The following is a 23,170-nucleotide window of genomic DNA, read 5'->3' as shown; positions in this document are numbered from 1 at the left end:
AAGTTTTCTCTTTTCTCACACCAGACTGGACACAGCCGATCTTGACCACAGTGAAAATGAAGACATTTCAATGAAAAGCCCGTCTGAGACCGAAAAGCCCACCAGGGGCCGCAAACGGGGTGCCGCCTCAAACCAGGAGGACAAGGGCCTGGAGTCCAAACCCAAACGGGGCCGGAAGAAAGCCAACACGAGTACAGATGACACCGAGGACCAGTGGGGTGAGGACAGCAGCATGGCGGAGACGACATTGGAGACCGAAGACGAACAGAACAGCCCGCCCAAGAGGGGACGCCGAGGACGGCCCCCAAAGTCGGCTGCCGCCAAAGACGAAACGCCCAACAAAGGCAGGAGGGGCCGAAAGAAGGCTGCTCCACCTGCAGAGGAAGAGAACGAGGAGGAGCAGGAGGATGAGGAAGAAGACGATGATGATGGGGGCAGTGAAAATATGGAAGTGAAGCCCAAAGGCAGAAGAGGACGCAAACCAAGGTAACCAAAGCATCACGATACCAAAATATTTAGTAGCCAAGAAGTTTGCTTGAATATCAACAGATTAAACAATGATATGTAAGCTTTAATGTTGACCCGGTACAGTCAGACGACAGGTGCAAATGTGCAAATTTAGTGGGAGCATAACAATATATTCACTTAGTAGGCCTACTTAATTTTCTATACTAAATGTTGTAAATGGCTCATGAATATTAGTTCACTTGACTTGGTTCACTTGAAAATGACATAGCGGCAACTGCATGACCATTTTACCAGTAAAATCAGTAATGTAATACTATAGAAAAGATTATTATTTGCTATAATTATTATTTATTTATTTTACAGAGCCGAGGCATCAGTTAACCCCAGTGATTCTGTGGAATCTACACCTCAAAAAAGGAGAGGACGACCTCCAAAATCACAGACAGCAGCCAAGAAAGCCAGGTAAATACAAGGCCGAAGGATCCCTCTGTGTTTGTCTGTTTTCATGGATTTCATTTGACTCATTTCTGTTTCAGTGCTGGCAGATCTAAAGCTGCAGCCAACCAAGAGGAGGAGTCTGAAGAGGAGATGGACACAGCTCTGCAAAGTGATGAAGAGGAGGAGTCAATAGACTCTTCACCTAAAGTGAGTTCTTTCTACCATTGTGATTTCTAGGGCTTTAAAATGAATAATCTACATGGAGAATAACGTTTACAATATTAAAACCGATTTGTCTCCTAGGTCCGGAGAAAGGCAGGAAGAAGGGACCGAAGATGAGTGCACTGATGCGTATGAAATGCAAGGGATTGATAAAAGTCCCGTAGAAAGAGTGAACTGTTAAAAAGTTTGGACTTCATGGAGCCATGCATCTGCTTCCGCTGTATTTTGCCGTCTTTTCCGTCGTACCGCCCCACCTTTTCACCATGACTCGTTTTTGTTACGTGTGCCGACCATGTGATCTTAATCTTATGAGAAATGAAATGAAATGTAAATAGTTTTGTTTTGGGCTCTTACTCCCCCCACCACCCACCCACCCACCTAAGGTTAGGGAGGCAACTTGTATAGCTTTTACCTCCAGCTTTAAATATATTGCACCAGCTGATCTGTCCAAGTAAAGAAAAAACTCTTTTAGCAGTACTGTATCTGTTCTGTGTGTCTTCTGTATATCATTCTGTACTGTGCTACATGAATAACCATTTTGTAGTTTCTTTTTTAAAATTTGTTCGTCTTTTTATCCTTTCCTTTTTTAACCCTTCTCATTTGTGTAATTCTTGTGTGCATATGGTTGTGCATGTGCAAATGTGCCTCTGCAGATAAAAGAAACACTGGTCTGATGATGAACTCGCATATCTGTTACTTTTTACAGCCCAGTATTTGATTTTATCAGTGTTTGTAACAGAGAGGATGGTACAGAGAGTCTGTTTTAATATTGGCTGTGTGTTGGGAAACAATTGAAGATATTCTCCCCCTCCACCACCTGAATCAGTTTTTCAGTCTGCTGAACCAATAAAATATTCTGTATAAATAAATGTTTGGTATTCACGTTACTTTAATTGTAATGTTTTCATTTTAAGGTAAAATCTGTCCATCAGTAAAGTTTATCCAAAACTCATTTTAAATCAATTTAGGTATACTTAAAAAGGACTTTTATTATGGCAACTGCATATTAAATTTTGATCTTAAAAGTCTTAAAAGTTCAATTAAATTTTATGTATATAGCACTTTTCACAATTGATTAAATATTACTGCACCTTAGGTCGAAGTTCTGCAAACTAAGTGCTCTTCCGCCATACAATATAGTTCTAATTTTTTATCTGCTTAAAAAATCACCACGTTTTATTTTGTGCAACCATACTTACTCGTGTAATTACTCATGTAACAGTCTTTAAATAGGGAAAACATGGAAGTGCTTCTAAATTCATCCCTGTTTGGATCCTAAGGAATGAATGGAGCTAGGTTAAATGCTAACATATTCAAGACGTGCTGTAAAAAGATTAAGTGCACGCATTGAATAAAGAGGTATGTATTAATTAGTCTAAGTTGAGGTAAGAACATAGTAAAATATTGTAAAACTGTGGTGTTTTCCTTTAAAGAGCTTTACGGATCTGCTTTCAGTGTTCTGTTACTCTGGAAATCTGTCCTAATGTGACCCAAGTCTATGAAAGTCCATCTAAAGTCATTATTTTGGGATTTATCTTACTTAATGTAAAGATTTTTTTGAGAAACTTCTTTAATATTGAATAAGGTCATGTCAAATTAAAGTGAAATGATACTTTGATGCTCCTAATCTCAGTCTGGATCTCTCATACAGGGTCACACATAATTTCAAGATTGGAAAAACTTGGCTCAAAATAATTTAACACATACACTTTTTGTTAGTTATCAAAATGGTGTTTTCTAATTCATGCACCTTTGGTTACGCTTTTGGCGACCAGCTGTTGTGGCGTATACTTGAAAACTGAATATCTGAGAGGTTGTATTTAATTAAAAATCCTAAACGGCTTTTATTAGAATTATTCAAGATTTGTGCAGGGCATTAAAGGGATAGTTCTCATCCTCATGTTGTTCTAACCCTGTATGAATTTATTTTTTTCTGATGAACACAAAAGATATTTTGATAAATGATGGTAATCACACTTTTGACTGTACCCATTGAATTCCATAGTATTTGTTTTTCCTAGTATGGAAGTCAGTGGTTACAATGTGCTTACCATCATTTATCAAAATATCTTTTATTGCGTTCATCAGAAAAAATAAATCCATACAGGCTTAGAACAACATAAGGAAGCGAAAATGAGGACAGAATTTTCATTTTTGGGTGAACTATCCCTTTAATTGGCATAAATTCTTACCCACAACTCAATTACTGCCATCTGCAACTGATGCAAAACAAAAATCGTGTGTTGGAATAAGCTAAATGTAAAGGCTGTGTTTTTAATATTTTAATAACATTTACTATGTTTCAAATCTGCACGCTATTTACCGTCTTTGTTTCTCATTGAGATTAGTGAGATGATAGTTGAGCAATGTAGTATCAAATAAAAAGGTTGCGTATAATACTGCTACTGTGTAGCTTTAATGCAAATCACTCATCTGTATGATTTTTAATCTGCCTGTTTGTCTCAACCTCAGAAAACTCTTTGTAGTGAAAGTCTGAATCATCCTTAACCAAAATCCTGCTCAGCCTCAACCGTTTGCCATGCGTGTGTGTTTGTTGTGTCGAGTCACGTGACTGAGGCGACCAATGGGAGTAGCGGATGTTACGCCCTGCGTTCAGTGCGCTCTTGTTTTAATTTACTCATCCGTCGAATACATGGGTTATTTTGATTCACTTCAGGGAGTCGACTCATTTGACCAGCGTTAAAATTATTTGATTCGTTTATATCATTATTTCAAAGAGCTCCCACAAGCAATATAACAATTTATATTGTAGTTATTGATATGTGTTTTTAGTTTTTCTCAGTTTGCATCTCAGCCGTTCAATTTAATTGTATTTAATGTGCTGGTTTGATGCATTTTGTAAATTTTGGAATCCAGATCTGATTGAGAAACATTATTTCATTACATTACTTACAATTTGCGCTCTTTATGATTTCATGTTGTCACTCACGTATGTTTTGCTCCCACACAAAAGTTTAGTGATTTATAAACGCTTTGCGAATAGGTTCAACCGAATCTCTAAAAAGAACCGGTTCAAACAATGATTTGTTCGCGAATCGGACAGCACTCGGGTGCAGTGAACAACATGTAATATTACATCCGCCGGTTCGACACAGTGTTGTGTGGCGGTGTCGTTGTTTCGTGGCTTTCTCCTGTTCGGATGTTTGTGTTAATATAATGCCTTGAATGAAAGATTTGCACTGTCGTCGGGTTTACAACATCTGCCACTACAATCTTGGGAAAGGAAGAGGTAGGTTTGATACAGAGGATGTGTGGCGCTCGTGCCTGTATTACAAATTAACATCAGATATAACTTTCAGTTTGTCCACATGAATGGATTTGGTTTGAATTGCACTGTGCGAAGTAACGTAACATGCATATTTATTAATAGTAGCCTACAATAAGAATGATGCATATATTTACAAGATATTTCATGTAATGATAAAGTTTAAGACGTTGATCAGAGATTTGCATGCTTTGTTTTACTATTGTTTACTTGGCTAAAACATGAATGAATGTGCTGAGTATGAGCAATAATGTCATGATACTTTAACAAATCCCAACATTATTGGGATTTTAATAATTAACACATAATTATCCGTGTGTGTATATTTGCCTCAATTTAATAAGTGTTTCTCTCTTAAATAGTTAAATCTCAGTACATATAGATTCACATTATTTTCCAGTTTTATTGTAGAGCTGCTTTATTATGGGCAAAATCATCTTCACGATTTCCCCGCAATCATAATCGCGATTATTTTAATCGCTTATTCTTTGAAAACATGCATATATTTAACATTTTTCTTAAGCAAGTATTGCGAAAGGCTACACGTGTCAAAGCATTGGTGCAAACACATTGGTCCAGCACTACACAATTTATATTTTAATCGCACAATAATTGTTTTACCTCGATTATCTTGTTTTGACTCAAAAATTGTAAATCAAAAACGATTAATTGCACAGCCCTATTTTATTGTATATAAGATATTAAAACAGACCCCTGTTACATTTTTAGGGGTGGACATGATACCATGGTGCACTTGTTTATTGGACATGTATGTAAATACCATGGATATGGTAATCAGTTTTTTTTTATTTAATACAAATGTATTTCTATAGTAGCGCTTTTCACAATGTTGCATTGTTGCAAAGCAGCTTTACAGAAAATTGTAGAACAAACAGGCATGAGAAAAAAATAAGCATTTTGTAATATATACAACACATCCTTAACAGAAATTAACCATGGTTTTACTACAGTTAAAGCCATAAAACCATGGTTACTACAGTTAAACCACGGTTACCACAAAATAACCCCGGTTATGCTTCAAAAACTGTGGTTAACCATGGTTACTGTAGTAAAACCGTGGTTTTGCCAGCTGTACTGCTTGAGAAAAAAAATGATCCCTAGCTGTTACTGGGTTAGCACCATTTTGAAAAAGTACACAGTATTCATAGTTTAACCAAATGTATACATATCTACCTAAACCGTATGTGGGTCAGTGACAAAATGGTTTGGCAAGATATATATTTTTAAACTTGTTTTAAAAGTATGCATCAGGTTTATTTCAATGCACAGTGTATTTATGTTAAAGGATTAGTCAATTTTCTTAAAAGAAAAATCCAGATAATTTACTCACCACCATGTCATCCAAAATGTTGATGTCTTTCTTTGTTCGGTCGAGAGGAGGTTGTGTTTTTTGGGGAAAACATTGCAGGATTTTTCTTGTTTTAATGATCTTTAAGAGACACCAACATTTAACACTTGACTCAACACGGCAGTTTTTTCAACTGAGTTTCAAAGGACAATAAACAATCCCAAACGAGGCATAAGGGTCTTATCTAGCAAAACGAATGTCATTTTTGACAAGAAAAAAACAAATATACACTTTTAAAGAACAACTTCTCGTCTAGGTCCGGTCCAGCGCGACCTAACGTAAATGCGTAGTGACGTAGGGAGGTCACGTGTTACATATATAAAACGCACATTTGCGGACCATTGTAAACAATAAACTAACACAAAGACATTAATTAGTATCAGTTGACATACAACAACGTAGGAATGGTCCTCTTTCAACACACTTGTAAACACTGGGGCGGAGTTTCGCGTTCGTCTTCTGTGACCTCTTGACGTCATCATGACGTATTGCGTGGGGTCACGCTGGCGCATCACGACCGGATCTAGACGAGAAGTTGTGCTTTAAAAGTGCATATTTTTTATTCTTGTTAAAAATGACAATCATTTCGCTAGATAAGACCCTTATGCCTCGTTTGGGATCGTTTATAGTCCTTTGAAACTCCGTTGAAAAAAACTGTTACGTGTTGAGTTAAGTGTTAATTGTTGGTGTCAATTAAAGTCCATTAAAATAAGAAAAATCCTGCAATGTTTTCCTCAAAAAACATAATTTCTTCTCGACTGAACAAAGAAAGACATCAACATTTTGGATGACATGGTGGTGAGTAAATTATCTGGATTTTTCTTTTAAGAAAATGAAATAATCCTTTAATTTTATGCAATAAAAATTGCGCCATTTTTATGAAAGTTATTTGTAAATTTTTAAGCGTTTTTGTAATATTTGTCCTGAAATATGCTGAAAACAGCTCTGTTTTCTAAATAATCTTTGACAAATGATGTAAAAATGTATGTAAAAAAATCATATTACACTAAACTAGATTATTTTATTCCACATTTTTAATGAATATATTTATATTTTCATTTTAAAAAATACTAGTTACACCAATTCACACAGACTGGTTACACCACATTGAAATTTTTGCAATGATCCCCCAAACATTCTTTCAAAATGAAATAAAACCAGACATTTTAGACTTGGTCCTCAAAATAGAGAATGTATGCAAGTAATCTGCAAATTTATTTTTAAATTTGAACCCTTTTACATTTCATTTATCCATACGGACACAAAATAATTAACGTCACGTCATTGACCCACATATTAGGGCAGTTTAAAATGTGTACCACCACAGTGACTGCGAGTAGGGACTCTTTTTTGAGTACTGCTGCTATTCTTCTGACCACAAAAGAGCTTTTAATGCTATCAGTTATTGGTACGTTAAAGTGTCAGATTGATATAACTGATATATAACTAAACAATGTTCAGTGTTTTTCCATGGGTATTGGGACAGACCTGATGTCTCTGTAATAGCAGAGATGTCTGGCGGGTATTGGTTGCTTCTAATTTTAGACGCTGCTGTTCAGTATTCTCACAACATCCAGAGTGCAGCTGCTTACATAATGCCAGTCGAGCTGAGCATTTTAATGAATCGAGGGGACCGTCGGATGCAACCGAGTCTTGACATGGCAATTGATGATGCCAAAGCCTCTTAGCTCCCATCCTTTTCCTGGAGTGGGTGTGATCTTAAAATAGTGTCTGTAATGAGGGACCCTCAACAGCACTGCAAACCAAGTGCGGATCCAGATGGATAGGAAGTGTGTGTGTGGCATGGTGCCCTTTAAAACAACCGAAGGGAGTCAAGGAAACGATTGGCCATGTTTGACTGAGACCTGATGTCTTGTGAAGGTGATAACAGTTGATATCTTTCTGAATGAGGTAAGATTAAGGTGTTAAATGTCTTTGGCTTTGATACAATATTGTGGACAATGGGTTTTATAATATTTCTGCCAGAGAAACACAATGAGTCTGAATCGACGGGTCAGGAAAGGAGCGGTTTTGTGGTATAAGAGATTCAAAACAGATGTGTTGTTATGGAGTTAGGATGAATGTGAATAAAGGCCTTATAGTTGTTGTTAAATCTTTTTGAAAAGGGCGTTTGTTGTTTTATAGGCAAAAGGAAACATAAGTGTGACCACATAATAGGTCAGAAATAAATAGAAACCTTGAACTAGATATTTCTGCAGAAAATGTGAGTGATGTTTCTCTGTGTGCTTGCTAGGGTTTTCTGGGTAATTTCTATGTTGTTGTTTTCTGACCAAAATTGAAGGATCCCATTTCACCCTCTTGGGGAGTCTTTGGGATTTTGTAGCCTGCTTTTTTACTGTTTTCTGCATAAAATCAATCTACATAATGTAATGAACTAAGGCTGCAAAATGATTAATCGCAACTAATCGTTTGCTGAATAAAAGTTTTTGTTTACATCATATGTGTGTGTACTGCGTATAATAATTATGTATATAAATACACACACACACACACATGCAGGTATAATTACTTTTTTATATATTAAATATTTCTAATTTTATTTTAATATAAATTATAATATAAATATAAAAACGTATATACACATGTAAATATTTCTTACATTTATACTTGCATCTGTGTGTATTTATATATAAATAATTATTATACACAGTACACACACACACATATGATGTGAACAAAAACTTTTATTTTGTATGCAATTAAACGTGATTAATCGCTTTGCAGCCCTATGTGAAAATATAAACTTGATATCTTTAATCTTATTAATAATAAATAGTAAGGTCAAAGATTAAAATCAAACTTTAATGCTCCAAATGTCATCACATTATATTATAGGACTTTAACTTGGATTTCAGACAGGGTCACATGTGCCATTTATGTTTGTGACACTGTAATGTGAGTTACGCCCCAAATACTTCTGTTAAGTATGTAAAGGGTATGTTAAGTGATTTCATTAAAGGTGCGATGAATCGCTGTTATTATTGTTTTATGCTGTTGTCTGACGTCTACTTATGACGTTTGCGTCAGTGATGCGCGGGTTGATCCGAAATGAGTGGTCACCCGCGGTTATCCGCAGTTACCAGTCATCCAAAAATATTTTAAATGATATTTGGGTCGTTTGAAATAAAGATACCAATTAACTATTTTAAATAATTAAAAAAATTTTTTAAATGCGGGTCAGGTACAATACTCTTTTTTTTTTTTGATCCGATTTGCGGGCGGGTTATTTGAAAACGTCGGTCGGGTGCGGTTGTTTATACATTGACCCGCGCATCACTGGTTCACATGGTTTTTACATCAAAAACATTAAAAGCAATAAGTAATAGGCTGTTTTGTACCCCGGTTTTGAGATTGGCTTGAGAAACACTTTATTTTGATGTGCAGGCTGCATTGAAGACTTGAAAGTAAACTTCCACGGCTATGATTCGATAGCTTTCAACTCGTCATTGCATGTGGGGATTGTTTTGAAAACTTCAGATGTGGAAAAATAGCAGCCGAACACATGAAGTTCTAGGTGCTAGAGATGATACACATAAATGACAATTCGTATGGTGAAGTAGCAACAAATCTTCAAACCTGACGTGCCTAAATTACCATAAACGACACAGTAAGCACGCATCCGAATCGAAATTGCGGCTGTTAAGTCCTTTTCACTAACTTTGTATATTTCTAATGTGCTTGCGAGGTTTCTCTTATGAGCATGTAACATTACATACCCTAGTTACGTGAAAAAGCTTTGTTTGTGGAGTGTTGGACCTTTCAAACGCGACTTGCCTAAATTACCGTAAACAACACAGTGGGCATCACAATATAAATCGCGCCTCCAAGTCGTGCTTTAGACACGCATGTTACACACAATCAGAACATATCGAGCAATTTTAAAGGAACAGTATGTAGGATTGTGGGCAAATCTGTTATTGCAATCACAAAACTTGTGGCTAAAACTGGTACTGCAATTACACAACTGGTGGCCAATACACAAAATGACAACATAAACATCAGTTGAGGGCTGCAACTCCACTTTTTAAATGACAATATCCTGGCCAGACCACTTTTGTGAGTGATATAAATATTTGAAATGAAAATGATTTCTTAATGTCTAGTGACACATCAGGGCCATTTTATAATTAATTGATATAAATTTATTACATACTGTTCCTTTAAAATATTTTACTATGTTCTTCCACAACCGGACATTGCACAAACTTTGGGAATCTTTAACTGCATGTAAACGGACACTTCATACTCGTGCCATTTCCTATAGCTGAACCTGTGGGCGGGGCTACAAAAGTATTCTTTGCCATTCTTTGGAGGTGGTGTTTAAAATCACGGCTACGTCATAGATTGGTACCGTTTCACTAACAATGTTTTCAACGTTTTCAGTACAATGACCTCTTATTTAACAAGAGCTCAAGTTAAAATTGATTTCTTGATTCACTGCTCCTTAAAAAAAAATCTATTGTGTAAGATGCTTCTTAATATAAAATCCTTTGATTTGATCGTCTTCCTCCAGGCCCATTTTCCTAAATCACATCTCTGTTTGAATTTCATAATTTTGGCCAGTACATCATGCATTCCTTCTGTCACAGTTTGAAGATCAGCCCACATCCTGCTGTGTATTTCTTATGAATCGTCTGTAAGTTTCCGCTTTCGGGCAACATGTGATTCAACCAGAGAGATTTTCTTGCTTTACAAAACACATCCATCAGACCAAACATAGATCAGCAAATCACTGAGGCATTACAACTTTTCTGTTCTTTACCAAATAGCATAAACAATCAGGTTGCCCTTTGTAATGGAAAAGCATACACATCATAAACCAACAATTATAGATTTCAGTCCTTTAATGGTTATTTGTTTAAAAATAAAAATATAATTGGAACCTTTGAAACCTTTATTTTATTTCTTTGCAAACCCATGTTGGCTTTACTATTGGTCGCATTGATTTGCCGACCAGACCGTGAGATTATTGACTGAACTTTGTCATTTGAAATGCTTGAAAGTAGAGTGGATTTGCTTTGAAATGTCCTCTTATTGATCCGTGACTTCGGTTCCCAACTCGCAACATCTAAATGGCAGTTATTATAACAGCTACACACATCCACTCCATATTTTATGACATTACTATATTTTACATTAATTTAATCCCGCTAGGTACCCACTTGAAAATAAATCAGATGTGCATTTCAGGGTGCATGCAAGGCAGCAAAAATATAGATTAAGATTTAAATCATGCATTAAAGCCTATTTTTTATATTCATGACACTGAGCAGGTGCACAAGAATCAATGCATAACCTAACAGTGGATGCAGTGTGATGCTGGCTATGGATGATATGCAAAAAAAGCTCAGTATGCAAATTTTAAAGTGGTCTGTTTTTCAGTAATGGCTGAGTGATTGTACATGATCCTGCTTACACAGCAGCATCAGTAAATGAATAAAAAGGACATAAAATATTGATTCAAGTTAAAGTTGTTTTATTTTATGAGAAGTAAAAGACTGCAGTGTGCCTTGTGAGAGGCGTATACATACCTTTATGCAGTATTGATAGGCTACAAACATATCTGATAGCAGCGATTGACCAACCAGAATGATTTTAGATGCATTTTAGTTATTGAACAATTGTAAATCAGTGAAATGTAACCGGAAATGTGACGTCTGAATCATAAAAATAAGGTCTGAATGATGTCTACAGTATTTTAAGAGGTTCGGGCTTGACTTCTTTAAGGAGTTTAGAGTTATATCAGCACATTTGTTTTTTTTAAAGCACTGTAATAGACAACACGAACCTGAAAGCTAATGTTCAGTTTAAAGTGCACCGTTTATATCGCAAGCAATCCTTTGAAAAACACATCAGAGGTGGCAGCGTGCTTTTAAAAGCGGCATCCGCTCTGCGTTTTAATAAAGCCGGAGCTGCAGTCTGCATTGATAGAGACGTACGAGTCGAAAAAGAGAGAAAGTGACAGGAGAAAAAGAGGGAGATCCAGTGTTTGTGTATATGATGAGAAATGATGTACAGCTCTGGGTTGACTGTAAAGTATGATGATGTGCTAGACGTCTGGATAACTGATGTGTGCCACTGTCGGGAGGTGTCACAATTTATGATTTTAGAAGGGCAGGATGAGCATTGGGTCAAAAAGGGACGAGCCCAGCTGTTTTGTTAAATTAAGCCAGAAAATGTTTATATTTTACCCAACAATGGTTTCAAACAACCCAGTAGGGCTGGGTATCGATTCAGATGTTCCAGATCAATTCAATTTCGATTCACAAGCTATCAAATCGATTCAATTTCGATTCTCGATTTAATTTTCGTTTCCAGTTCTCGGGTCGGTTTTTATCCTCGATTCAACTCAATGATTATAGATTAAATACAAATACTATATTAATAAAAAAGAACAGTGAACATAAGTTTAGAAGTGGGTAATTACTAAAAAGAAATTAGAAGCCACAACACTATCGTTGTCGTCTTGCTTACGAAATCTAAAATGCTTCCATACCTCTTACTTTTTTTTGCGAAGGTGGCATCAACTTCGATGAAGCACCTAAAACCGCCATTTTAAGCACTGAATGAAAGAATGACAGGCTCCTTGTAACATCTCGCAAGGCAAAAAAGAGGTTGACAACTAGTGAAGAAGACTAGTAATTTGATTAACGTTAATCTTGCGTTCAGTGTTTGCAGAAAAAATATGGGGGAAAAATCGATTGTGCTCTTTGAGAATTGATTCTGAATCGACCACGTTATAAAAAAACGATTAATCGAAAAAACGATTTTTTTGCCCAGCCCTACAACCCAGCATAGGTTGAATTACAACTCAACTGGCTGGGGTCATCTTTTTTTGACTTTTTTTAGGGTGTAGTGCCCTATATTTGGCATCCACCATTTGAGTGAACAAGTTGGTTCCCTACATTCGTTTACTTCTTTGTACCCACAATGCACTCTGACTTTAACTCTTTCCCCGCCATTGACAAGTTTTTCCAGCAATCCATATTTACGCTATTATCCACCAGTTGGATAATACACCAGGTGTTTTGATGATCGATATAAAAGGTCCTTCACAAAAATGCAATTATCTCAGCGTTTTTTCCCAAAATTTAGTATTTTTGAAGAAACCTACCTATATTTGAGAGGTGATATGTTGGGTTGTTTCCACCCAAAAAGAGAACAAATAGATAGGATGAAATTATTTTTTTTTGAAAACAGAGGGTCTGGCTTTTCACTTGATATATTGTATGTTTATATATTTAAAGAAGAAAATTTTCTGAAAGGAATTAAACTTTTGTGAAAATCATAAAAAATGCTGGTGCTGGCTGGCAACTTAAAAAAAAAATGCATTTAAAAAGGGTACATTCAATATACACTCGCTCCCTCTTAAAGCAACACTATGTAGTTTCCATGTAAAAATGACTTACAGCTCCCCCATGTGGTTGAAAAGCGCAACAGTGCCTAGTATCTCTTCTGCAGGCGGGGGGAGGGGCGGGGGTGTGTTTCCTACCCTCCACCGCCACTTTCAGAGTGTGCTTGTAGCAGCTAGGAGGCTGCTCAGGTTGCAGCAACAATACAATTTGTCCAGTTAAAAGTTTTTCTATCACTGAAATAATTTAAAGGTAAAAAACTACATAGTGTTGCTTTAATTTCCCACTTTACTGTTTCACAGTACAATTTATAAAGCCACACAGGTGTAAGAGTTTATGACGAATCTCTGCGACAGCTCTCTGACGCATGGTGTTTACGTCAGTGTCCAAAATTGCTCACTCATTTTTATTAGCTTCTCCTTTCCCATATAATGGACTCAATTGTCATTTGCTTTATAGGGCATAGTGAATGAGTGAACGAGGGAGCAGTTACATACACAGCATATACCCAGTAAGCAATTTTGTGTTTTAAAGATGTCTAATTGGGTCTGTAGTTAACCTAGACAATAAAATGATGGCTATTGCTTGCTGGGTATGCTTTTTCATCATTTGGCCAAATGTTTCCAGCTGATGTGCACTTTTTGATGATTACATCACACCACTTCTCAATGCATACAGCTTTCGGGATACAAAAATACTGGCAGCTGTATTCCATCAGTCACGGCAAAAACAAAAATCAGATTGTATGTACAGAAATGCTATCAAGAGTACAACAGTTTCACTTAAAACCAAATAAATTTGGCTTTTAACAAAATGTTAGAGAGTTTTGAGCAAAGATGGTCTATACGCTGCTCTCTAAGGTTAACTCAAAGTCTTTTTATGGAAGTCGTGCCACTAGGCAGCCATGTTTGCAACGCCTCCGGACAGTTATTTCAGTCATGCAAGACTAAAATCAGATCTACTTGAATGGGGAAAGACAAATATCTCTAAAATCATGTGCTAAAAATCACACTTCTGTGTTCTGACCAACAATTAAACCTGACATCAGCTGTACCACTTTTGTTTCTTAAAGCAACACTAAAGAGTTTTTTACCTCAAAATAACGTTTCCAAAAAAGTTTCAGTCGTTCATCCACTCGAAACAGGGTAAACGCCACTTTCACATTCGCTTTGCAGCCCTCTATCGGCCAAAACCGCACTAAAGAAGTTTCCAACCGTCGGGTCGCGGTCCTGTAGTTCGAGTGAAAACTACGAAAACTTGCTTTATGGCAGACCTACAATCCAATCAGAGCCAGCTTTGCTGCAGTAGGCTAAATTATTTACGACAGTGGTAATGGACAATTCCGCTTCCAACCTGTAGGGGGAGCAAAGAGCAAAAACTCTTTAGTGTTGCTTTAAAGGCGGGGTGCATGTATGATCTCTGAAACAAACACGCCCCTACCCCGATAGAATCTGGACCTTATTTTGATAGACCCGCCCCACACATACGCAACCCAGGCCATGATGTCAGTTAGTAGACACGCCCCTTACTGCTAATTGGCTACAAGTGTGTTTTGATACTCGGCCCGACTCCGTTTTCCAAAGTGTTTTTCAAAAATCATGCACCTCGCCTTTAAAGGCTGTCTAAGCGAATAATGTGCAACGTCACTTCCTGTTGATGTTTGAACTGTTTTCAAACAAACGGAGCGTAGCTAACACCTCCCTCTCCCGTCCGTGCTTTCATGAACGCACCCAACCCCCACCCCCAAATCCTTCTTGTCGTTTATTGGCTGGAACACTTTGTTATGTTTTGTTGTGCTAGGTTTGGCCACTATGTTGATATTGCCGTTTGTCGAGCCTGAGCTGTCTACAGAGATCGCGTTTTTTACAGTTTGATCAGCGGTCAGGTAGGAAGCAGATAGTGAGGAGATGTTTGCTGTATGTAACAAAAAATGTTTTATAGTCTAAAACGCGTGAATTCGCTTAGAGAACCTTTAAGCTCAAATTGCGCTAAAATAATTTTTTTCCGATGTTGTATCAACTAATGTCATATGTACAGGTTAGCAAGCATCTACTTGCGACTCTGTACACCTGAGAATCCTCAGGCTTTATTGATTGATTATTGGTTCTTCCATGTAAAAGGCGGGACTTCTGTTGCCAGATTGAGCGATGCATCGTCCCCCATTCATAGTAGTAGTAGAGCTCAATCTTGTTCTATCCAATATCTTTCACTTTCTATTTCTTTTTATGCTTACCTTTTTAAACCTTACAATCATTTACACAACGTCTATCACGTGCATGCAGGTTGAAGTTTGGTTAAGCACTTCTTTGTTGTTTATATACGCAGCATCTTGATTTATATTCTAACACTAGATGAGCTTTAGTTAACAGTCATTGATTCGATCTTGCGAAAGGACATTTGTTCCATTATTGATGTTGTTACATTAGTGAAGCAGCCAATCAGAGTGCCGTGTTTTTCTTTCAGAAATGGACTGGGAAGCAAAGCATTAGGAGCAAAGGAACACAATGTTCAGGTCTCATTTTATGTCTGGCTCGCTCGCTCTTCCTTTGGCTAAGTGGTGAAGATGCTCGGCGGGGTTTAATAGAGAGCAGCATGGACGAGGCTGCCAGCCGGCTGGAGAGAGACCATGTTCACAGTGTGTACGAGAGGATCGCACCGTACTTCAATGACAGCCGCTACAAGGCTTGGCCCAAGGTCAAACAGTTTCTGCTGGAGCAGGAGCCTGGTAGCATTGTGGCTGACGTAGGTAAGACTTTACAAGTTCCTTGGTGTTGTCAATGTGCAAGATCGGTGTGTTTTTGGATATCACAGACTACTGAAGATAAATCAATTAAATGAAATTTTCTTTTTGTTGGAACTTTACAAAGCAGAAAAACATATCCATAGAGTCAAAAACACCCCTATAGACTGGACAGTTCAAACTTGACAGTTTTGTACTATTGCAGGATGCGGTAATGGCAAATACCTGCACATCAATGAAAGCATCTTTAAGTTGGGCTGTGATGTGTGTCGGCCATTGGTGGACTCTGCGTGGTGTCAGGGCCACGAGGTACAACTTTGCGATGGACTGCGTTTACCCTACAGAGATGGATGTTTCGATGCAGTGCTCTCTATTGCAGGTAATATTGCAATTAAACTTGAATTGTTTTGTCACTTTAAAGCGCATATGTAGTGTAGACATCTAATATTATAGCTTAAAAGGGCTCTGACAAATTCATTACGATAAAGGATTATAAGGATTAATATTCATTGAGCAATATTTCATTTGATACTGTACTCCCAAGATTAACATTGCAATTCCACGATTAAGCCGTTTGATTTCAATCTGCTGCTAGCGCAGCCATTAATCTGAAATGAAGCTGTTATGTCTGTGTATTTAAGATCCATGAGGCGAAGGAAACAAGAGGTGTTACTAGGTTACAGGAGATTAGAAGTTCTTGGAAGAGGTCTGGGAGTGTTTAATGTCAACTAGTACAGCTGGGTCACCTGGCAACTCATCGTGAATCCCCAGCGAGATGATGAATGTGGCCATTGATGATATCAGGGTTTCATAATGGCTTAATTCCCGTGTATAAACATGGAGCAAATGCTGTTTTGAAATTTACCTTGATTTTGGATTTAGATTTAAAGGTCTGTCCTAGATTCCTTAAGAAAAATACAGATTGGATGTTTTTTTAATTATAATCAATAAGATTAAAAGGTCTCCTGGGTCTCAGTTACTTCTCCTGAGAAAAACAATGTGACCCTGGACCAAAAAAACAGTCATAAGTCGTTCGGGTATACTTGTAGCATTAGCCAATAAAACATTGTATGGGTCCAAAAAAAAAGATTTTTATGACAAAATCCTTTGGATATTAAGTAAAGATTATGTTCCATGAAGATACTACTTTCCTACCATAAATACATCAATAATGCATTCATTAGTAATATGTGTTGCTTATGACATTTTAACAACTTTAAGGGACACTCCACTTAAAAAAAAATGAAATTTTTTTCTGCTTCCCCGTTTTTACCGTTTTGGAATTCATTCAGCCGATCTCCAGGTCTGGCTGTACCACTTTTAGCATAGCTTAGCATAATCAATTGAATCTGATTAGACCATTAGCATCGCACTCAGAAATATCCAGAGTTTCTATATTTTTCCTATTTAAAACTTTACTCTTATGTAGTTACATTGTGTACTAAGACCGATGGAAAATTAAAAGTTGTGATTTTCTAGGCCAATATGCCTAGGAACTATACTCTCATTCTGGCGTAATAATCAAGGACCCTTGGAAGTAGTCCCTTGCTATTGAAAGTTACCAAGGGGACTACTTTCGGGCACTGCGTAATATCTTTGCGCCTTCTGCAGCCATGTTACAGCTGCAAAGTCACTGATTATTGCGCCAGTTTTAGAGTGTGGTTGCTGGCCGTGTTTGCCTGGAGGATCGCAGCTTTGGATTTTCCGTCCGTCTTAGTACACTGTGTAACTACAGAAGAGTCAAGTTTTAATTAAAAAATATCAAAACTCTTTATTATTATTTTTTTTTAGCACAATGCTAATGGTCTAATCAGATTCAGTGGATTATGCTAAACTATGCTAAAAGTGGTACCGCCAGACCCAGAGATCGGCTGAATGGATTCCATATGGGAAAAGTCAAATGTTTAACTCTAGGGGAGCTGAAAAATGAGCATATTTTAAAAAAACGGAGTGTACCTTTAAAGGCGATTTTCGTAATATTTAGAGTTTTTGCATCCTCAGATTCCAGATTTTCAAATAGTTGCATCTCGACGAAATATTGTCCTCTCCTAACAAATACATCAACAAAAAGCTTATTCATTCTGCTTTCAGATGGTCTTTACATCTCAATTTTGAAAAAAAAGTACTTAGGTTTTGTGGTCTAGGGTCGTAATAGTTTCAGAAAAATCACAAACCAAGCTTAGATTTGCCAAACCTCCAATCAAAAGTCAATGAAAATTTTGATATGAGCTTGATAATTTCTTAGCAGATTTACATAAAAACTCCAGATTATTTTACCTATATAGACGGTTTCAGCAGTAACAACATAAAGAAGCGGCTGTCGCGGTCCGCACGTAACTTCCGGTAAAATATCTATAAAAAATATGTATTGCCTTTTAAAAAGGGATGCTGGGTTGTTCAACAAAATAACTTTTTTAGAGTGTAATACATATTTTTTAGTTTAGTTTTTTTGCCAGTTTTTCCATTCCAGAGAACAATTTTATTGCTCTTACAATAAAAAAGGTTTTTATTTGGTAACACTTTACAGAAAGGTTGTATTTGTTAACTTTAGTAAATGCATTAGCTAACATGACATTAATGCCAATACAGTTAATCATGTTAGTTCATGGTGCATTAACTAATATTAACAAATACAACTTTTGATTTTAAAAATGTATTAGTAAATGCTGAAATTAACATGAACTAGAATTAAAAAAAATGATTCATTCAATTTCCTTAATTTTTGTAAGGTAAGTGATTGCAATCAATTTACTTAAGCTACATTTAAACAAAAGTTTTTTGTTTTGTTTTTCTATTTTTTTTTGTTTAAATGTAGCTTAAATAAGTTGATTGCAACCACCTTTAAAATAAAATTTAGTAAATTGAATGAATGATTTTTTTCAGTGTAGAAGTATTGTTCATTGATAGTTCATGTTAGCTAATGCATTAACTAATGTTAACAAATACAACCTTATTGTAAAGTGTTACCATTTATTTAAATTATAAAAACTATTTAAAATTGTTTTCATAAACAGCAGTAGCCAAAAGTAATGCCACATCTTTAATTTAAATATTTTATTAAAGATGCATAAAAATGTTATGCATGTGGCATTGGTGTGTTTGGAGTAAAGGTTTATAACATAGGCGGAGCCAGAGGGGTGTCCAGGGTGGCACTGGACACCCTTGACATGTCACTGGCCACCCCGTGTGCCACCCCAAACTTAATGCGCTACTTTCACTTAACCTCTATGTTTATTTTCGATGTGCGGCAGCGCAGCACATTGTTAAAAACGAACACTATGAATATTAATCCCCTGCGGTCGCGGCGCAAACTCTTTATTTTTCAATCACTGCACAAAGAGACTCTGCTGATTTTGGACATGCAGATATGATTTATACATCATTTAAAACGTTAAAGTGTCATTTTTTTGTGTGTGTCTATAAAAACTGAATATTGTGCTTTTCACAAAATTAAGAAAATATACATAATGCGCGTTCTGTTATCTCTCCATCAGTGACGTCTTTTTTAAAAAACGCGTCAGAAAAATTACTGTAACGAATACTTTTCATATCATCAGAAGATAAATGTCATGTCTACATATTGCCTGGAATCTCTTTAAAATTATGTAAGTGAAGTCGTACATTGCTAATACTACATGATTTCACCGACACCATATGCTGGAAGTGTGGTAATTTTCTAGTGGACTGAATAAAGTCTAAGATTGCAAATTCTTTTTACAACAAATCCCAGCACCATGTTTTCATTCTTGACGTGATCTTTATAGGCTACTGTATGATTGTTAATTCGACTGGATTGCCACATTGAACTTGAAAGCACGACGCGAATATCCGATAGTGCGCGTGCACAGCCAGAGCTTAAACGACTTCATATTCGCGTCTTTTTTGCTTAACGGACAAATGCTCATATGTCAAAATAGCTGTTTTGGTGATTTTCAAACTAAACATTTGGTTAATGTACGTCTTAAATGAATAAACATTTTATTGCATTCTGTCTTATTCTAACCTGTTGAAGTCTGTCATTAAAGTTAATTAAATATCAAAAGAAAAAAGAAAACTTTTGCATCTTCTGTATCTTCGTAAATAAAGATTAATCCTTTGTGTTGAGCACTGCTATTTGAAATAAGTTTAAGGTGTATCATGGAGTTTAGATTTCATGATCTTTTGCTTCATTAAAGGGATAGTTCACAAAATGAAAATTCTGTCATCATTTTTACATCCTTATGTTGTTCTAAACCTGTACGAATTTCTTTTTTCTGATGAACACAAAAGAAGATGATGGTATGCACACAGCTGTTAACCATTGACTTCCATAGTAGGAATAAAAACAACATGATGGAATTCAATGGATTGTGTGCTTACCATCATTTATCAAAAGTATCTTCTTTTGTGTTTATTAAAATAAAATACAGGTTTAGAACAACATAAGGGTGAGTAAATGATGAGAGAATTTTAATTTTTGGGTGAATCCCTTTAACAGACAGTAAATCAGATAAGAAATACAGTAGAAAGATTTAAAATTCACCCTTATTATGTTTACATATAATGCGATCAAAAGATTCATTTATGATTACACGTCATTTTCTTTTATGGACTATGGCCTCCCTAAAGTACCTTTGGCCACCCCCTGGCCACCCCATTAAAAAAATTCTAGTTCCGCCACTGGTTTATAAAGACATAACCAAGGACAACGACTACAAAATATTACCACAAAAGAAAACAACAAATATTAATAACACACAAATCTGCAGTCAGTGTATGATTTTTATCCTTGAGCTTTTTTATACATTTTTGTATATTCAAATAAAACCCAGAGTCCCTAATACACTGTGGTTTGCCTTTTTGCCAAACTACTCAGTCCAATAAATACCTTAAAGGCGCATGATCTCTGAAAGCCAATGTTGATATTTCAAATCACCTAAACAAACACGCCCCTACCCTAATAAAATCTAGACCTTCTTTTGATAGACCCGCTCCACACATACGCAACCCAGGCAACGATGTCGGTTAGTAGACACGCCCCTTACTGCTAATTGGCCACAAGTGTGTTTTGGTACTCAGCCCGACTCCCTTTACCAAAATGTTTTTATTCATGCCCCCACCTTTAAGTTTAGTATTTTGTCCATTTTGCACCATACACCTGCACTTCATTTTTATAGTTTAATCCAACCTGATGGGACCTCTTATGGCCACTGCTGTATTTGTACTCAACTTTTTTCCAAGCTGTGTTTTGTGATTTTTGGCTAAACTGTACATCTGTGACACCTATAATTCCACTTTCTCTCAATTTTTCAGTCATCCACCACATGTCCACCAAAGAACGACGTATCCGAGCAATACAGGAGATGGCGCGCACCCTGCGAGTAGGAGGGCGAATCATGATATACGTTTGGGCAATGGAGCAAAAGAGGCGCAAGTTTGAAAAGCAAGACATCTTCGTTCCTTGGAACCCCAATCCTCCTCTATCTCCCGCCCTCAGAGGACCGGGGCAGACCCGGCATCGAGCCAACGGCACCCAAAGCGTCAGCGACGACACTTCCAGTGACAAGCACAGAAAAGTGAAAAGCACATCATCTGTGTTGGACGATGGCGAGCTCACCATGCCCAGACAGCAGAAACAACAGAGGCTTTGGTTCTTCTCCAGATCTCTGGATTCGGTGCTGGACTTCGGCAGCCTGACCGTATCCCGATCCACTTCCGGCACTTTTCAAACCCCCACCGACGAAACCTCGGAGAGCAGAAGCCTGCGTGCCAGCGGCAGAGGTCTCATCAGGCAGGTTTCTAGCCTCTTTTCATCTTCTTCCAGAACCAGTTTTGAAGAAGATGTCTTTGAACAAGTCCCTCATGAACAAGTCCATAAAATTGACAACGGGAATGGAAATGAGACTCTTCCTGTGGAGCTTGTTCATGATTGTTCCTCTGTTCCGCTTCCCGATTTGGTTTCCTACCAAAAAGACTGCAGTAATGAAGAACATGAAGTAGATAATATAGCAAACAGACAACATCTCTTGCAGAGGCAGGTAAGCACGGCGTCTCTCAAAGAAACGGAAGGGATGAAAGAATTGAACGACAAACAGATTAAGGACTCTTGTTTGCGGTACTACCATGTATTTAGGGAAGGGGAACTGACGCAGTTGATCGAAAACCATGTTGAGGATCTTCATGTTCTCCAGACCTACTTGGACCATGCCAACTGGTGTGTGGTGGCTGAGAAAATCCAAGTCTGGAAGGTTTAAATCTTATTTTAAAATATTGTTTTACAATGATTTTTTTAAAGGTATTTTTAAGTATTTGGATGAGAATTAAGATAATAGCTTTTCAGTATCAATGGCAATAACAAGCAAATGTATTGATGCTCTGACTAGACAAGTGATGGTCGCAATTGTATTTATTTTAACCCCATCAACACTAATGCTAGACACGGTTGTACTATGAAACCGGTTATGCTTAATTTAGTTTGTTTTTAAAGGCATCCCGCAGTTTTACAAAATGACACATGATGACCTTAACTTGCACTAAATTGAATGGTGTATTACTGTTAACCAACTTAAGCAATGCCTGCCTAAACAGATAGCACATTATTCTGAACCAAACAATGTGAGCACATAACTAGTTTACTTCAGGAGTTTATCTGTGGAGTTGTTGTCGTCTTGTGTTGTTAGTAATACCATAAAGCTGAGCTTATGTGTCGTGTGGTCAAGTGCTTGTGGGATGTAAATCGATTGCACATGAATTTATGTTTTTAAAACTTGAACATTTAAACGTTTCAACGCTGGTATTGTTGCAAATTGTGTATGTTTCTATTGGTGTAACTCAACCGCGTCAATGTCGCAATGCTGGTCTTAAATTTTCCTTCGAACTTGAACCATTTTTTTTTATATGTGGATGTGCATTTTGACTGTTAAATAAAAACGCTATATTTTGTTTTTATCTGACCAATTGGGACTGGGTTTTTACTTATCTGCTTGTTCACAATAGACAGAGATCTAAGGCCTGGTTTTACAGACAAGGCTTAGCTAAGCCAGGACTAGGCTAAGGGGTTGTGCACACCAAAACTTTTAAACGTGGCTGAAAACACCTGGAGGGTGCCGAATGCCAGCTGTTTTTCAGCTTAGCGCTTTGGCAGCTCTGATACTTCAGCTGTGAGCCGGTTGGTTGCTATGTAATGTAATGTCCCGCCCCTCCTGCACTGTGATTGGATGGTTGTGTGAGAACTGAGATACGAGCAGAGCTTTTCACCCAAAGTTGAATATTTTTCAACCGAGTGCCGATTTTAG

General features: G+C 37.1%; 2 protein-coding genes across 5 annotated transcripts in view; both read left to right on the top strand.

Moving 5' to 3' along the window:
• Positions 1 to 2,015, top strand: part of pds5b (PDS5 cohesin associated factor B) — a 43,803-nt gene extending 41,788 nt beyond the window's left edge. For all 3 annotated transcript variants that reach the window (XM_055196973.2, XM_055196972.2, XM_055196974.2), the window contains 4 exons: positions 25 to 486; positions 832 to 930; positions 1,005 to 1,113; positions 1,210 to 2,015. In XM_055196973.2, coding sequence (XP_055052948.2) covers positions 25 to 486; positions 832 to 930; positions 1,005 to 1,113; positions 1,210 to 1,245 — 706 coding nt within the window. In that variant the 3' untranslated portion in view covers positions 1,246 to 2,015. The remainder of the gene's footprint in view (positions 1 to 24; positions 487 to 831; positions 931 to 1,004; positions 1,114 to 1,209) is intronic.
• Positions 2,016 to 4,182: 2,167 nt separating this feature from the next.
• Positions 4,183 to 22,828, top strand: trmt9b (tRNA methyltransferase 9B). Of its 2 annotated transcripts, none has more exons than XM_055196970.2 (4): positions 4,183 to 4,378; positions 15,620 to 15,902; positions 16,102 to 16,275; positions 21,189 to 22,828. In XM_055196970.2, the coding sequence occupies exons 2-4, from the start codon at positions 15,749 to 15,751 to the stop codon at positions 22,127 to 22,129; spliced, it is 1,269 nt and encodes a 422-aa protein (XP_055052945.1). In that variant the 5' UTR covers positions 4,183 to 4,378; positions 15,620 to 15,748; the 3' UTR covers positions 22,130 to 22,828. The 2 variants fall into 2 exon arrangements, with proteins under 2 accessions (XP_055052945.1, XP_055052946.1); XM_055196971.2 differs by lacking the exon at positions 4,183 to 4,378 and adding an exon at positions 7,396 to 7,694.
• The last annotated feature ends 342 nt before the right edge of the window (positions 22,829 to 23,170 follow it).

Source organism: Misgurnus anguillicaudatus, chromosome 24 (genome assembly GCF_027580225.2).
Source record: "Misgurnus anguillicaudatus chromosome 24, ASM2758022v2, whole genome shotgun sequence".
NCBI lineage: Eukaryota > Metazoa > Chordata > Actinopteri > Cypriniformes > Cobitidae > Misgurnus > Misgurnus anguillicaudatus.
The sequence above is the reverse complement of the archived record's forward strand: the minus strand, read 5'-3'. Positions and strand labels throughout refer to the sequence as shown.